This window comes from Muscardinus avellanarius (genome assembly GCF_963383645.1).
Source record: "Muscardinus avellanarius genome assembly, chromosome: 8".
Classification (NCBI taxonomy): Eukaryota; Metazoa; Chordata; class Mammalia; order Rodentia; family Gliridae; genus Muscardinus; species Muscardinus avellanarius.
The window spans coordinates 35,766,943-35,785,064 of NC_137794.1; the positions used below are offsets into that span (position 1 = coordinate 35,766,943).

Sequence of the window (18,122 nt, forward strand, 5' to 3'; positions counted from 1 at the left end):
CCCAAATTCACCTAACTCAAATCTCATCCTCTTCCCAATAATCTACTTTGCCTCCAGAATTTGTTTTCAGTAACCCTTATCTCCTTCTTTGTAGGTTCTTTCTCCTTTCATTTATAAAGATCATTTCTAAATCAATCACTAAGCACTTACTGGGTGCTAATCCTTGAGGATGGTTGCTCTTCATTAGTGCATTAAAACATTGTATACTAAGAATGTTCCAAGCATTGTCCTTTTCTTTATTCATATCAGTCTTAAGAATGGATGTTACGATCACATAAATTCCATGTAGTTGCCAGATTATTTCTGGTAAACATATAAATCCATGATATTCGAGAGGGGAGGAGAAAATGGCGATGGAGAGACACAGCATATCTTACTAGCTGAAGCAAATTAAGTTCAACTACTGAGAAGGCAGCACCTTAATAAACAAAATTAAATTCAATTTATGACCCAAAACAGAGTCAGGGATTACAGTGGGAGAAATCCAGTAACTCTAACCTGCTAGATTCACTGCAACACACACACACACACAAAAAAAAAAACACAAACGAGCTGCAGATGCGGGTGGCCACCAGTTCCATAATGGGCCGCCAGCCCAAACAGGATTTTTGGGCATGGCAGTCCATGGCAGTCTGAGAATTGCCCAAGAGTCTGAAAGTGGCCAGTGAAGTCTGTGAGCTTACCTGCGCACCTGAGCGACACCGTTTTCTCATCAGAGGTGGCACCCTCGATAGCTTAGGGAGACCTTCTGTGAACAACATGATGTTCTGATAAAAGTGCACATTGTGAAGTGATTATGTCAAGCTATAACAACCATCACTTCACATACTTAGGACTTTTGTGGTTAAGACATCAAGAGAGTCTCCCTTAGCAACTTTCACAGATGTCATCAACTGTAGAGACTAGTGCTATAGAAGAGAACTCCAGAAATCTCATCTACCTGAAATCTTGTGCCCTTGACCAGCATCTCCCACTTTTCTCCCCACCCTCCAACCCTGAAGATACATATTTCCTGATCTAACTTGTATGTGAAATATAAAAGCATAGAACTCACAGAAGCAGAAAGTAGAACATAGTTCCATTCTTTGTAATAAAGAACTGCAGAGGACTCCATTAAATAAAAGGATATATTAGATGAGATTAATACTGAAAATTGGCAGTAAGGGCATTTGAGTATGCCAGAGACTCCAGCTCCTCTGTTAAAAAGGAGATATAATGTCATAAAAACCAAACTAACTTGGGAATAAGCGTTACCCTTAGTCCTGTTTGAATTTATATCTCTTTTTGTCTCGCTCCTCCAGAAAAGCCCCCCCCCAAAAAAAAACCCTTAAGCTGTTTGTTCCTCTCATTTGTGGTCTGTACTAAGGTGCTGCTCAAGATATTATTATTATTTTTTTAATATCAGTCAGTCCTAGCTAAAATGTAAACCTCTGGAAAAAAATCTGTCACTCTTTCAAGTCCAGGCCACTATAAAACTTAGATTTCTAGGAGCTATGATCAAATATCATGCACATTGCCTTTTAAAGTTTTTTGGCAGAAAAAATGATGCTTACCTGATGTCTTAATTTTCAGTGGTAATCTATAGTTCATAAGGGCTAAAGGAACACTTGAGTCTACTAAGTGGGTTTCTAAATTGTTGGTATAAAGACAACCTTGTAAAATGGCATTGTTTTTAGGTCAAGTTACATGTAAAAAACAAGAGTGAGATGTGAAAAGTACAGTGTAAAAACATTTCGGTAAGAAAGGATAAAAAGGAAAGAAATTTTATCAAAATAAGAAATCATTAAGCCTACCTCTTTCAAAACCTCGAGGCCATTCTATCCATATTTATATCTGGCCCATGGTTACTAAATTATGTGGATGTTTGTCTTCAACATATCAAGCTCCAGATGATGCTCCAGATAATACCCCAGATGAACATATGCTGGAGCCCTTGGGACAGCCATGGACACCTCAAACATTGGCTGATCTGTATCCCCCACAAGTGACTTCCTCAAGGCCATGGGGGAGCACTCTGACTCCTCTCAGCATGAAAGTAGCTCCACTGACTTTCTTTGTCTCCAGTCTCTTTAGCCTGATAGGAATGTCAGAAAGTTAAAAGAAAGAGGGTGGGATATGCCAGTATTGGAAAACTGGTATTAATTTCCAAAATGTTAAAAGCAGTCAGAACCTGTGTGCTGTGTAGGCATTCAGGCAGGAAAGGGTGGCAGCTGTTACAGGGCAGAGCTCCTCTCTCTCTGCCCTTTGTTCTAATGATTAACCTATAGTAGGGATGTAAAGAAAATAAGGCCTTTAGCCTTAAAAGCCCTAGAAGCCAACAGCCCTGAAACTATGTAGAGGTAATCAGTGCCTCTGTTTACCTCCTCTCCTTTGTATAGGAAAGGTAAACTCTGTGCTGCTTCAAAGCACCCAGAGTTGATAAACAACCTAATACAATAGAGGTAGAAGCAAGGTAGATTATTGCACTCTACACTTAATAATTGCACTGTCCAGAGGCAAAGAGACACCACCTGGCTAAGAAATAAGTTACTAGCCCATTGCCTTGGTAACACTGATAAAACATACCAGTACAAAGGGGGCCAGAGTTCCATTTCCAAGCTCTCCAGGGTGCCTGCATACTGCTTTTACTTCTCTTCTATTTTCTATTAATTTAAGACTTGTTAAAGCTGAAAAAAAAAAGTCCACCTTAAAGTGGTCTCAACCTTGGTCATATTTTAGAATGATCTAAAGATTAAAAAGAAAAAGAAAAAAAAACGGTGATTCTTGGGTATAGATCCAAGAGTTTCTGACATAGTTAGTGATGTTACCTGAGCCACAGGTGACTCTAACATACAGTCAGGTTGAGAGCCACCACCTGGAATAGCCCCTGAGTCTACCAACACTAAGGAATCAAAGACTTTCAGAAAATCTTTTCAGAGGTAAAAATAAATTTTAAAATTTAAAGTTGTATATCTCCTTAGGACATTTTCCCTTCAAACCTATGGGAACGCCTCACCAATGACACAGACTTTCAGTTACAAATGACATGAACTGATGTGAGATTTTGTATTAAAAAGGTAAATTGGTGCCAAGCAAGGTAGCATATACCTGTAATCTCAGTACTCAAGAGGCTGACACAGGAAGGTTGCAGGTTTGAGGCTAGCCTCAGCAATTTAATGTGACTTTCACCACCAACTTAGTGAGATCTGTTTCAGTATTAAAAAAAAGGGGGCGGGGGGAAGGGAATGCCCCTGGGTTTAATTCCCAGTGCCACACACACACACACAAAAAAAAAAAATTGGGGCATCTTAGTTTGTCATTACTGTGCTTGCCATCACAGTTGACTGCAAGTTTAGGGCAGAGAGAGAGAGAGAGAGAGAGTGTGTGTGTGTGTGTGTGTGTGTGTGTGTGTTAGCAGTTGCAAGTTCAGGACAGTGTGTGTGTGAGTTATGAGTGTGTGTGTGTGTGTGTGTGTGTGTGTGTGTGTTGCTGGGGATTGAATCAAGGGGCATTCTACCTCTGAGCCACACTCCCTACCCCCTGTCTAGTTACTACAAGCCCTGAACTTGCCATCTTTCTATCTTAGCTTCCAAAATACTGGGTTACAGCCATGTGACACCATGCAGGGCTCAGGGCACATCTTTAAAGAGAAGTTTCAGAGAGACTGGAAAAGTACAGATCACTGAGGCACACAGTTCTCAGGTCCAGTTCCTGCTGCATTTCTTGCCCTGTCAGACATCAGAGAGCTATTGCAGCCATACAAAGCAGCCCACCAGCATGGACTTGGCCTACTTTAGACTGATTCCTACTTGGAAATTACATATATGATGAGAAGCCTTGTGGTTCACAGAACAAAAACTCATCAGAAAAGGATAAACACTTCATAAAAATGTATAGGTAAAAATAATTTTGAAGTTATTAAAAGCACAATCAATTATTAGCAAATACAGGTATTAAGATACGCACACTGCCATCTAATTTGTATGAACTAGGTCAAAGAATAAGATCATTTTGTAAAAATATCATTTTACAGAAAGAGACAAAAAGATTATACTAAATTCCAGGGAATGCCTAAATTCTGCATACTGTTTTATTGATAAATTACAAAACACTAAAAACTGTAAAAAGTGTGTAGAAAAAGCATTAAATTTTTAGCAGTTACTTTTTCACCAAATGGTATCTGTCAAATTGATTGCAAAATGTCAAATATTGTCTGTCAAAATGATGCAAAATGTTGACCTTTTATATGCATTAAAATTTGTATAGACGCCTGGTATGGTGGCACACAGTTGTAATCCCACCATTTGGGAAGCTGAGACAGAGGGATCGCAGTTCATAGAGAGCCTCATCTACTTAGTAAGGCCCTCTACAACTCAGTGAGACCCTGTTTCAAAAAATAAAGAATAAAAAATAGGGCCAGGGTTGTGAATCAAAGGTAAAATGTACCTGGTTCCATCCGCAATAACACACACACACACACACAAAAAAAAAAAAAATTGGTCTTTGTTCTTTATATGACTTATTAATTTTAAAAAGTAATTAGAAAATTTTGGAGCTAGGCTTTTGAAAACATACAAATTGGCTTTCTTTGAATGGAATCTTTTTCTGGAGAATTGTAAAGCACCAAATTTGGCAGTCATACTTTGATTGTATGAAAAATATATGCACACTATTTCTTTTCAACTCTTGAGAAAAATTGGATATTAAAAACAAAGAAAATGATTGTGCTTTATTAGAAAATAACTGATTATGTGAAAAAATGGATCTGTTTATGAGTTGAGAGCATCTCAAGACATCTCCATATCTCTTTCACTTACACACATAACTTAAAGCAGAGGCACTCACCTGTATACTAGAAAATGCTCACATGCAATTTAAATTTAAAATTTATGTAAAGAACATTTCTAAAACAGAAGATTCAAATGAAAAGAATACCATTTACTTGAAATATGAGAAAATATAACAACTCCCTTCCTTGTGATAATCACTACCAAACAAATCACAGAAGAGCCAACATGGAGATTACTTGAACATGGACCCACTCTACAGAGAGCTTTCCCAAGCACTGTACTCTGCTTGTTTTATGCCACTTTTACTGATACATGTCCTTTGTTTGCATATCCTATTTAGGAATTCACTCAAAAAATTCATTTTATTCAAGGTTACCCATTTTAGCTTTTAGTATGATCTGGAGCATAATTCAAGTATGTGTGTTTACAGTTCCACATATGTGATAAGAAGCTTTATTTACAGGTCAATTTGTGTTATCTTATTTCTTGCAAAATGCCAACATTCATTTACAGTAATGCATTTCTTTTTAGCTCTGTTTCTTTTTGTGTATACTACTGTAAGGACTATTGTATTATTTGATTGGAATTCTTCTATGCTTTGTTAGTGCATTATAGTCTCACATCATAATGTAAATCATGTTGATAGTGACATACATGCACACAGTACTTGGTGCTTTCCCTTCCTCCCATCTCCCACCTTCCACATACAAAGTACTAAGACTGACATTGGTCTCTTAACACATGTACACATAGCCAATGAGAGTAATTCTTTCAGTGAACCTCATTCTTCCCCCTTCCCTTCCCCTAGACCAATTCCCTGGCTCCACTGAGGTTTCTCCTCCATTATCTGGAGTTTCTCTGCTATCCCAAATGCTCTCTGGCTTCAGCATATTAGAGAAGACATATGCCCCTTCACTTTCTGTGACTGGCTCATCTCACTTAATATAATATTCTACAGGTCCTTCCATTTTCTTGCAAATGACATAATTTTGTTGTATATTACTGAGTAGAATTCCATTGTGTATATATAGCATAATTTTGTAATCCATTCATCTGCCGATGGATACCTAGGTTGGTTCTGTAATTTGACTACTGTGAATTGTGCCACTATGAACATGGGTATGCATATATTATTGTAGTTCTCTGGTTTTAAACCCTTTTGAAAGATACCTAGCAGTGGTATAGTCAGATCACATTGTGGATCCATTCCCAGTTTTCTGAGGAATCTCCACACTGATCTCTATAGTGGCTAAAATAACTTGTAATCCTGCCAACAATGTAGAAGAGTTCCTATTTCCCTACATTCTCACCAACATTTATTGTCATTTAACTTCTTGATGATTGCTATTCTGATTGGGGTTAGATGAAATCTCAGTGTAGTTTTGGTTCACATCTCCCCGAGTGCTAATAATGTTGAACATTTTTCATGTACTTAAGGTATACTAAATTCTCTATCCAAAATATCCCTCCTACAAAGATTATCTTATGTGAAATTGGCATAATAAAATATGTTTTCCTCTAAGGGGAATAAAGGCTATCTTGTGCAGATGCATACCTTAAACATCAGAAAATATGCCATATCTTCAGAATTCTCTGTGACAGCACATGTGTGCATTTTAGGAAAGAAGGAGGGAAAGTGGGAGAAGGAGAGAGAGAGAGAGAAAGAGAACACAGATGAACTCCTAGAACAAGAATCAACAATAATCAATCCTTGGATTCCCATTATGCTTACATACATATTTCACTAAACAGCATGGTATCCCATGTTGTTATGGTCATGTTAATGCTGCTATTTGTTTGTTCTCATTCCCAATTAGGTTCAATTAGGTTCTAAATGAATACTTTGTTAATTTCATAAATGGGAGCCAATTATAAATTAGCATTGAAAATTCTTACATTCGTGGTTTATAAATCCATTTCAATTTATTGTACTCGGAGTTTTACCTAGAGAACAATTAGGTTTCGATTGGCTCTTTTTCTGTTTTTTATTTTTTATTTTTGGTTGTTGTTATTCTCCACAAATATATATACTTCACTTGTATGTGTGTTAAACAGTAGTTCTCCCACTTCAATATTTGTTAGAATCATCTAGAGGGCCAGCTGAGTGACAGATTGCTAGGACCCACTCACTCCTAGATTCAGGTAAGGAATGGGATATGAGAGTCTGCATTTATAACATGTTCCTACATGATGCAGCTGGTAGAGACCATACCTCACAACTGCTGATCTAAGGGACTATCTTGAAAGATACTGTTCTAGGATTCCACAGAAAGTCAAGGCCATTTATGATATACTTAACATTTGATAAGTTACTTAACTGCGATTTCCTCATTTCTTTATCTATGATTAAGACAAGCAGTGGGGATGAATTTTTTTTTTTTTTTTTTTTTTTTTTGCGGGTCTGCAGATGGAACCCAGGGGCATTTGACCTCCAAGCTACACTCCCTGCCCTATTTTTTATTCTTTATTTTGAGACAGGGTCTCACTAAGTTGTGGAGGGCCTCACTAAGTAGCTAAGGCTGTCTGCCAACTGCAATCCTCCAGTCTCAGCCTCCTGAATGCTGGGATTACAAGCATGTGCCACCACACCCAGCTTGGGGATGACTTCTTAGACAAAAGTTAAGAGTTCCAGAGAAAGAAATGCAAGAATGAAAATCCAAAAGTACCTCCAAAAACAGAAACAATAGAACCAGAAGACAGATTATAAATATGGGCCATGAAGGAGGACTAGGACAAGAGTGAACTCAAAAGAGTAATTCCTAAAGAGCTGCTAGAAAGCAATTCAGCAAATAAGCAAATGCGAGGGGAGGGGGGCACATCTACTCTCACCTTCAGGAGAGTCACAGAAAAGGAATGCTGGCTCCTTTCAGTGGTGCGCCGCCAGCCTTTCCCTTCTTGCTCTCTCTTCTAGATTTAATGCCCTTGACCATCTGTGATTCCTTTGTTACCCTCCTCCTTCTATATTTTTCCCTTTTCTCTTTTTGCTAATTCCTTACAAACTACTTGTGTGTCGTCCACTTGCACCCTCCTCACTCCTCACCTACCAACTTTGTTTTCTTCCTTTCACAGACAAGCTCCTCAAGAAAAATTAAATTAAATTAAATTGAATGGATCTACAACCCTTTCTAGTCAAATAGAAGTGCTCAGAATAGCAACATCTATAGCACCTGGAAGCTTATCAGATATGCAGAATCCAGACCTACCCCATTTACCCAGTTTATCTCATTTCCTACTTGGATTGATGTTATACTATACATTTTCCCATCTTAAAAATCCAGCACTATCTACCTAGATTGTATTCACAGAATATTAATATTTATTTAAAAAATAAATTTTATGATATCTAAGACCCAAATATTAAATCATATACCTCATGGTATATACAGATTTCTAAGACCATCTTAAAATTCAAAAACAGGTAAACAGTAGGACATTTAAAAACATAAAGCTGGGCTTCCCATAATCCCAGTAGTTGGGAGGCAGAGAAAAGATGATCAAAAGTTTGAGGCTAGTCTCAGCAACATTGAGAGACTCTGTTTCAAAATAAAAATAAAAAGGGCAGAGGGTATAGCTTGGAGGTAGATTACCCCTGGGTTCAATCTGCAGTACAAAAAATAAAGTAACATAAAATACAAAACAAAGATAAAGCCTGCTAAAATATAAATATAATCCTTAATATAAGTACAATAATTAAGTGATAGAAGCATGAGCTTTGAATGAATGAGGTGATGATTTCAATCCCCAGTACTTCCCGCAAAAATAGCAACTAAAAACATATAAATAAGTAAATTTGCTACAGGGTAAACTAACCAAAATTATGATGATGACAATGATGATGATGATGATGATGATGACGACGACAATAATCATATTGAGAAAACATCTAGGAGTTCACAGGTATCTTGAATAGTTTTAGTTTTTGTTTCAGACTGACAGGAAGTTAACATTGCCATTCTTCATCTGCTCTATTTTGATGAAATGTCAGTTGAGTGCATCGAGCCCTGAGACTCATTCTATGTTAAAGAGTCTAAGATGCTGGATCTTGCTCTTCATATCCTCCCTCCATTGCTGCAGGGGCTTATCCAATCCTCAGAAACCACAAATTAATAAGGCTATATTTTTTCCAAATACTAACACTTATATGTTCCCATGTCTGAACATATTTAATCAATGAATATCAACTGTTCCCTCTATGAAAGGCATTATGTTAATCATAGAAATACAGTGGTGTTAGAAATATACAATTCCTGCAAGCATGGAGTTTAGGTCCCACAGAAGACAGACTACTTAAATAATTGTAATTTAGCCCATATATGCTGTGAAAAACACGGACTATTATAAGGCTATACAGCAGGGAGGTAGTAAGGCAGAAGGAACGCCACATCAGATAAAAGAATAGTACACAGCCAGACAGCAAGAAGAAAATATCCTTCTACAGAAAGAAAAAATATGTGTAAAGGGATGGGGCTAAGAATAAAACAGAGTCAATTAAGTGAAAAAAATGTTGTATGTCACAGTGCAGAATGTGAGGGTACACAGAGGTAAGATGTTGAGCTGGAGAGTAAGCAATCACCACAGTCTAAAGAAGTTTATAGTTCAGCATAAGGCTTTGGCTTCATTGAAAGTAAATGAAGACATTTGAAAATGGGCTGCAGTCTAGTCTGGGAAGCGGAAAGGTTACAATTAAAGACATGCATTTGAATTGGGATAAATGAAGAAGACCAAAATAAAGAATGTGGACTAATTACGATAAATTAGGCAAAACTACTCCCATCACAAGTGAAGTAGAAAGATTTCACAGATAAACAGAAAGTGGATTCCATATAACTGAGAAATTATCTAGACTTCCTATAACCCAGCTTTGGCAAAGAATGTGGTTGTATCACACAATCAGATTCAGAGCCCTATGCCAGTAAGAAACTTGGGATCTGTTATGGTTTGCTTATGGCATGTACCCTGGAAAAGTTCACATGTTGGCAATGCAACAATGTTCAGAGATGAATTCATGAATCTAAGAGATCTAACCTCATCACAGTGATCCATTTGATGCATTAATGATTTGACTGAATTTACTAGGTGGTAACTATAGACAAGTAGGGTATGGTTGAAATGGTAGGTCACTGGGATACAGCCTTTGGGGCCATGTCTGTCCCTGATCCCTTTCTCTGTCTCTATTTCCTATTTCCAAGAGCTGAGTAGCTATCTTCTGCCACACCCTGCTACCATGATGTTTCTGCCTTGCATCCAGCCAACCATGGACTGAACTTCTGCAACTAGGAGCTAAAATAAACCTTTCCTCTTCTGCAAAGTTGGTATCAGATATTTTGGTCACAATGATAAAAATCTAACTAATGCAGAGTAATTGATGGTTTCTATTGGGAATACTACATATTGTGGCATCCCAACACCTAAGACCCATTGAAGCTGTATTGCTTCTTTCAGACAGTCCCTTGTACAAGTGCTTCTCTGAACCTTCTAATTCCTTTTCTCTATACATCATTCCTGCTCAAGAGAGGCCATGTTATGATAATTAAGATGTTTACATTCCTAAATTATTGCCTTAGCCTTATTAAAACTATTTGATGTTCTGAGGCTTCTTAGTTTTAATTTTAATTTCTTAGTATGCTGATGGTTTGTAATATCAGAAAATTCAATTTTTATGAAATGAGTAAAACATCTATTATATAAATATATTTTTATTATTATTATAGAGGCTTTTATTAAAATCTCTACTAAATGAAAGATACAGTCTGTGAAGTTTATGTATATGATCCACAAATGCTTTAATTCAGCTGCAATTTTAGAGGCAAATTTCCATCATCATTATATTTGACAATTTATGTTATGAGAGCTTATATGAAAACAGAAGAAAATACTTATGCTTTCATTTTCTATGCTCTTTCAGCATCTATAAGATGGTGAATACACCAATTTATGAATGCTGAGCTCCATAGTTGCATCTATAAGGCAGTTATTTGCAATGTCTCTTCATATGTGGCCCAGTAAATGGTGAGAGGAATAAAGAGGGCCAAGCTGAGTGAGCTGAGACCAGAAAAATGACAGTAAGGAAATTAAGACAAACTTCATCCTGGGTCTAGCTTGGTACATGTGGTGCTGTGACAATACCCAGCTCCTTGTTCTGTCCCCTGCTTTCCATCAGTTTAGCCAAAATCCTTTCTCTGAATTCAGGCTTAGAATCCAAGATGAAACACACTTTAAAATTGTTAGCTATGAGGGTTGGGGAGCTCCTAAAGCTATCTTGTTGGGTTAGTTGCTTACCAGAATCCAAAACCTAGAAAAGCTCATTCAACCATAACTAGTTGCAACTCTTCATGCAACATCCCAAAACCACCTCAAGTACTGTAGAAAAGTGTCATGCTATACCACACACCACCCCCAGTACTCTAGTGTCATGCTGCACTCCACAACCACCCCAAGTATTCCAGATTAGTATCACACTCTACCCCACAACCACTCCAAGTATTCTAGACAAGTGTCATGCTGTACTCTACAACTACCCCAAGTACTGTAGACAAGTGTTCTGCACTTAATGAACATTTACTAAATAAACATGTAAATCAAGGCATTAATTGGGTTTGCTTTTTCTTATCTTCTTTTCACTGTAGCCAATTACTTGCTCATCCAGTAGCCTATCATTTATGAAGACATTAAGAACTTAAAATTATAGGGGAAAACAGCACACATCTAATACTATTTGTACTTCTCTCCTCTGAGTGCCAAACTACTGTGTAAGTGACACAGCAACTCTCTAGATCTCCCCTGCCTCCTCTCCACATACACATTCAAATTTTAACCCTAACTCTGTTCATTGAAGGTCTAGGCAATTTTTTCCACTAACAAAGCCCTGATCCTGTCATCCCACCCTCTTCAAGACCTAGTCACTGAGGGTAAGGACAGCACTAAGACCATCCTGGATAATGTCTATGCTTGAAGTCTCCTTCACCTACATAATCCGCCTTAGATTAAATTCTTGCCAATGTCATGAGGGTATCTTAAACAGAACGCTTTTCTAGATTAAAGAACATAGTTCTCTCTTTCATTTTTCTTCTCAAAGATCAGAAAGATTCTTCACAGGGAAAGTAGCACTCTGATTTATTCATTCATGACTCTCACCCCTTCCCTACTACTTAAGTTAGAGGTACTCAGAAACAAGGTACATTTTTACCTGGTAACATGTAAACCACTTACACTATTATCTACCTTTTTAAAATTTCTGGCTACTCAACAATGTCACCAACAAAGATTCAGACTTTTCTCATTCTCATCCCTCTGATTCACCATTTAGCATTAATTTTTCAATATGAATTCAAAGTTGCAAAATTACTACTGCAGTTCCAGGCATTATATCTTTACGTGACAGTGATCATTACAGTAAATAAGAAACTGAAGTAAAGCCGGGTGTGGTGGTGCACGCTTGGTAGGCGGAGACAGGAGGATTGTGCAGGTTCAAAGTGAGCCTCGCTGGCTTAAGAGACCCTGTTTCCAAATAAAAATATACAAAAAATAGGTCTGGGAGTATAGCCCAGAGGTTGAAGGGTTTCCAGGAACCCCAGTACCACCATAAAAAAAAGAAACTGAGGTAAAATGCTTTTGATACTACTCTATTTTACTTGCTTCTATCTATTCATCCAAACAGGGAACTCTTGCTCAGAAGCTCAGAAGGTTACTTTTCATTTGGATTAGCCATAATTAGACTCCTGAAAAAACATAGAACAAAACTAGTAAAACAAGTCTAAGGTTTTTATATATTAACTCATTAGGCATGAGCATATTTCTGCCCAAATAAATTGAAGTGCTCTAGAAGCAAAGAAGGGAGTTGCCCTGTTGATTTGATAATCATGTATCTTACTCATCACCAAAAAGTTTTTGAGAAATGTGTCACTGGATAGATACCTTAGATACCCTATCTCCCTCCTTCTATACCTCCTTCCCTTGTTCCTTCCTTTTTACCTTCCTCCTTCCCTCCCTCCCTCCATCCATCCTTTTTTCTTTACCAGTAATAATTTACTGCATTACTACTAAAAATGTGGTATAATTCTAAAATAAAGTTCTATTGCCTCTTCTCTGTACAGTCTGGTTCCTTAATAGAGTATAGTCCTTTCTAAAAACCTGTATAAAAATAAATCGGAATTAAAAAAAATAGCTAAGTTCAGAAATGTTGTATAAACCATATCATACTTCCTTATTTGTTTATTTTGCCATTTCAGTTCTGCTTTATTTAATTCCAGACTGCTCAGTTGCTTCAGTGAAGACTTGATGAAACAAATTAAGTTCCCCAGCCTCTCAACCTGTCAGAAATCATTCAATTCAACATTTACTGAGAGCCTGCTGTCTCTAAACACTTCAGAACAGCTGTACATATAGAGGAACCCTAAACATTTCAGAAAGAGTAATTAGATAGATAGATAGATAGATAGATAGATAGATAGATAGATAGATATAGAGATAGAGATATATTATAGTTTTGGCTTTTCAGATATGGAGTTTTCTTAAAGCAAGGTATATCAGCCTTTCAAATCATACATCTTTAGATAACTACTATGTTCTTCCTTTATTTTACTTTCAATATAATACCTCTTTTTCTTGTATTTTTCTCTCCCCTAAAAGAGTTACTTTATTTATCTGAATCTATCCATTTATTCTACTTTTTTGAAATTTAAGCTAACAGATGGAGAGACAGATTACTTCTAAACATCTGCGCTAAAATGCTTTACCTGCAACTCCTGCTGTGAGTAAAGCTGATTTTAATTATATGATTTTTGAAAATTTCTCTCACAGGCACTGTAAGTGAAAGTGTTCAGTGTAAAAACAAGTTATTACCCAGGATCTTATTATTTGTTCAGGACATTCATGTTACAAACAAGTAAAATGCTCACCACATCAGTGTTCTAAATAAATCCTTGATGACAAATATTTTATATATCATGGATATTTATGATAGTCACAGTTTAGAATTGCTAGAACTTTTTACATTTGTATCATTATATTAACTATACAGGAAAAATTATTGTGTTTGCTATTCATTCACTGTGTATACTCAAAATCCCATTAACAAGGATTCTAGAGAGACTAAAATGTAGCTAAAAATTAATTGCATAACATTATTTTTGCTTATACAATAATGAGATTTTAGTAATTCCTGAGCATTACATTTTCTGATAACTCCCCAAAATAAAGTTAATGAGTCTCCAACTATCTCTATTAGAATATACAAGCACCTCTATCTTCACACCTCAATTTTCCTTTTGAGTCTCATCCATACTTAAAACTTCAACTGTTTAGTATATCCCAAGACATCCTAGATCTGTAGCTACAATTCAGGCTTGCTCATTCCATCTGAATATTCAGGTCATACCTCCACCTTCTTCTAGGTAATCCCTATATATTCTAGAAATTAGCCTGTACTCAAACTTGGATTCAACCTTTTAGACTATAAGCTTATTCATGTGTTCACTATCTAGATTCAAAATCCATTTAATCAAGTAGGCTGGTAACCTCAATTACCCCAAACACCTCTTAACTCCTTAACCACTCTCTGAACTCATTCACAAATGTCTGATGTGCCTACTCTAAAATCATTTATATGTGTCTGTTCTTTAAGTCCTATCAAAAAGCCAATTCAACTCATCATTCTTTTTTTTTTTTTTTTTTTGCGGGTTTGGGGATGGAACCCAGGGGCATTCGACCTCCGAGCTACACTCCCTGCCCTATTTTTTATTCTTTATTTTGAAACCAGGTCTCATTGAGTTGCAGAGGGCCTCACTAAGTAGCTGAGGCTGTCTGCGAACCACGATCCTCTGGTCTCAGCCTTCTGAAGGCTGGGATTACATGCGTGCACCACCATGCCCAGCTTCAACTCATCATTCTTAATTTGGGCTGTCTTGGTTTTCTGTTGCCCTATCTCAATACCACAGACTAGCTAGCTAATTTATAAAGAATAAAAGGTTCTTCAGCTCACAGTTCTAGAGGGCAAAGGTTAAGGTGCCATACCTGGTCACAGCGTTCTGACTAGTGGGGATTCTCTACAGAGTTCAGAGTCCCAAAGTAGAATAGAAAATCACACGGCAAGCGGGACACATATCGACAGAAAGAGATAAACTGACTTTTTATAAGAGACCCACTCTCGAAATAGCCCATTAATTTATTAATTCAGTGATGAGGAAACACCCTCCTGATTGAATCACCCCTCGAAGGTCCTGCCTGTCCCCACCTCTTAACAACTCACAATATGGAAATAATTTTAGCATGGATTTTAGTTGGAATGTTCAAATCATAGTGTGGGCTTTGATAAAAGCTTTGAAAAATGGTTTCTATGCTTTCATTCACTGCTTTAGCCAGAAATCCTCTATATTCCATACCATTCAACAAATACCCATCGAGCACCTTCTTAGGTGTCAGGCATTAGGCTAAGCATTTACTAAATGTGCTACAAAAGTCAAAGACCCCTTCTCAGTAAACTTAGACTCTAGTTCAGGAGATAAGATAGCAAGCAATCTAGTAAATAAATAAAGAAATAATTCACAGGGAAAGTCATTCTAAAGATTAATTAGTGGGAAATTTTTACACACACATCAGAGAAGACCTCAATAAAGAGGTGTCATTTAGAATGACCTGCAGAGCCAGGCAAAACTATAACTCCAATACTTGGGAGAACCATGGGTTCAGAAACAGGGTTAGCAAGATCCTAAGCAACTTAGCAAGAGTTTATTTAAAACAATAACAACAATTAAAAAGGGTTGCAGGCATAGTTTTAAGGAAGAATGTCTTTGACTTCAATCCTGAGTTTTAAAAAAGAGACCTGCAGAAAGATATCAGCCACAGAAAAAAGTCAAAAGAGAATAACAGAGGTTTATGGCAAGAAAAAGATGTATGGGATGAAAAGAAGGTAGCTGGAGCCTTGTTTACAGTGGAGAGCAACTATGAGGGGAGGTAGACAGGTGAGTAGAGATGACATCACCTACAGCATTGTGGCCACTATCAGAAGACTAGAAGTCTGAATTTAACATGAAACACCATTAGAATAGAGGGAAGAGCTTTATGGAGAGAAATAAACTTTAGAATTATGGTTTCCAATCACAAAGTAAATATCAAGCCTCTACTTCAGAAAGGCTCATAGTAAATGAAGTGACTGTGTTCCACTTTGCTCAAATAAGCTCTAGTTTGCCCTTTGTCCCAGTATAATTACTAAAAGACACACTTTGATTCTCAAAAGGGTCCTATAATTGTATGGTCAACTTATTAATAAGGAATACAATAAAATATCCCTAAGATGACACTGATAGCCCTACAAAACCTTTTCCCAACTTACCTCTCCCTTTGTCCCCCAACACATTTCTAACACATTTTCTGGTCACTCTGCAAAATAACCCTTGCAATTTTTGAATGGGATATGTATTCTCCATTCCTATATATTTTGTCAAACTCCTGTCTCTTACTGGATGCTCTGCTACTATTTTATTGACAGGAGATCTTTGAGAAATAGAACTCAGAAATATTCCTAGACACCATCCAGAATAAATGGCTTCCTCTGTGTTTTGACAATCTCTATTATAACACTGTTACAAATAGGTTAAGTATATATAAGTGTCTTTCCCTACTAAAATGGAAAGTATGTAGTGATGTGAACAGTACTTCCTTTTATGTTTCTGGGTCTTCACTGGATATCTAGGCCAATGCTCACACTTGATATATTATTGCTATGTGAAAGACTTGATATTAAAGAAAAATAAAATATATAGTAAAATAATAAAAACTAGCCGGACATGGTGGCGCACACTTGTAATGCCCACGCTTCAGAGGCTGAGACAGTAGGATCACACAGGTTCGAAGCCAGCTTCAGTTACTCAGTGAGGCTCTCAGCAACTTAGTGAGACCTTGTTTCCAAATAAAATATAAAATAGGTCTGAGAATATAGCCTGGAGGTAGAAAGTCTCTGGGTTCCACCCCCAGTACCACCAAAAAATAAATAAATAAATAAAAACAAATAAAAGTTGAAAAATAAAATTTTAAAATAAACTTTTCCAGTGAGCTTCAAACATCATTGACTTTATAGATCATTTCCATTTTTATAATATTTTATCAAATCTGATGTAACTGCATTCATTTGAAAGTAATAATAAACTTTTAATGGATAACTAGAAGTTAAAAAAATCTTAATAGAACAAGAAGAAGACATTTAATTTTCAAGGAAACTAAGCAATTTCATGTTTTGGTAATAAATTTCTAAGTAGTTGTACAATTGAAATGTGATAAATTGTTATTTTACTGAAAAGTGATTTTATATACTTACCACTCTTAAAGAATCCTGAATAAATTCTACTCAGAAGGAGTTTTTGACGTAATTGCAGAACTTCCACTTCCAAGGCTTCAACTTTCGATCTCCATGTTGACTCCCGCTCTGACACCAGTGTTGCAAGGTGCTCCGTGTATTCTCTGCTGCTTTTGTCTGGTGGTTTTGATCGGATAATTGCCAAAGCCAGAGCCACCTTTGAAGTTCTCAAATACCAGGATCGAATATCCATCTTGGCTTTTGTCCCTATCATTTAATAAAAAAAATGTTATAGAAATTCCTTTTAACTTTTGCAATGTTTTTCACTTAGTCAAAATTAATTTTGCTGAGTAACACTAATTATTACGTTCATGATATAACTTAGTAACAGAAAAAGAAAAAATAATTCTCAGGAACTGAAAACAGTATGAGAACAATATGCAGAAGAGAAATGTTTACATATGCACATTGTGTATATTTACATTCAAAATGGTAGGTTTAGACAACTTCTTGGGGTGAAAATAACAGACAATCATTCATTTAGTGGCTTCCAACCAGAGATACATAGCAGAAACATGTAGGGAACTTTGTAAATAAGTGTGTGCCTGGTTTCATTCACCTGAAATTGCAAATCTGAGGAAGAACTTTTCATATTTTGAAGAGTCCACTGTATAATCAGAACCACTAAATTAAATCATACACGTAAATTTAAGCCCTTCCTTTTTCTAACCCATTCTAATAAATATCAGAGTCCCTGACTTTTTACTGGATTTTGAATGAACCTGTACCTGCTATCAATGCCTTCAATCTCCAAATTGGAGAAGAATTTTAAATATTTGCATCATCTAAGTTGTGACTCTGTTCTAATTCTGTACTTTTAAAGATTTCCAATTGCCACCATAAGTATATTATTCCAAACCAACAACGTGTTCCATTCTTATTACATTTATGTACTTAAGGGGACAACAAAACAGACTGCTAAATTCATTGGCTTAATGCCACTGTCAAAAATAAAAGCCCATTGTGGCCTCTTCCATAGTTCATGGCATTACCATAGGGACTTT

The 18,122-nt window shown here is 36.6% G+C and overlaps 1 protein-coding gene across 1 annotated transcript in view; it reads right to left on the reverse strand.

Moving 5' to 3' along the window:
* The window catches only part of MEI4 (meiotic double-stranded break formation protein 4), a gene marked incomplete at its 3' end in the record, with an annotated part of 178,801 nt that extends 161,484 nt beyond the window's left edge, over nucleotides 1-17,317 (reverse strand). Inside the window, exon 1 of the mRNA XM_080700081.1 lies at nucleotides 17,080-17,317. Within this exon, the coding sequence (XP_080556207.1) occupies nucleotides 17,080-17,311 (232 nt within the window). The 5' untranslated portion in view covers nucleotides 17,312-17,317. The remainder of the gene's footprint in view (nucleotides 1-17,079) is intronic.
* Nucleotides 17,318-18,122: the final 805 nt, after the last annotated feature.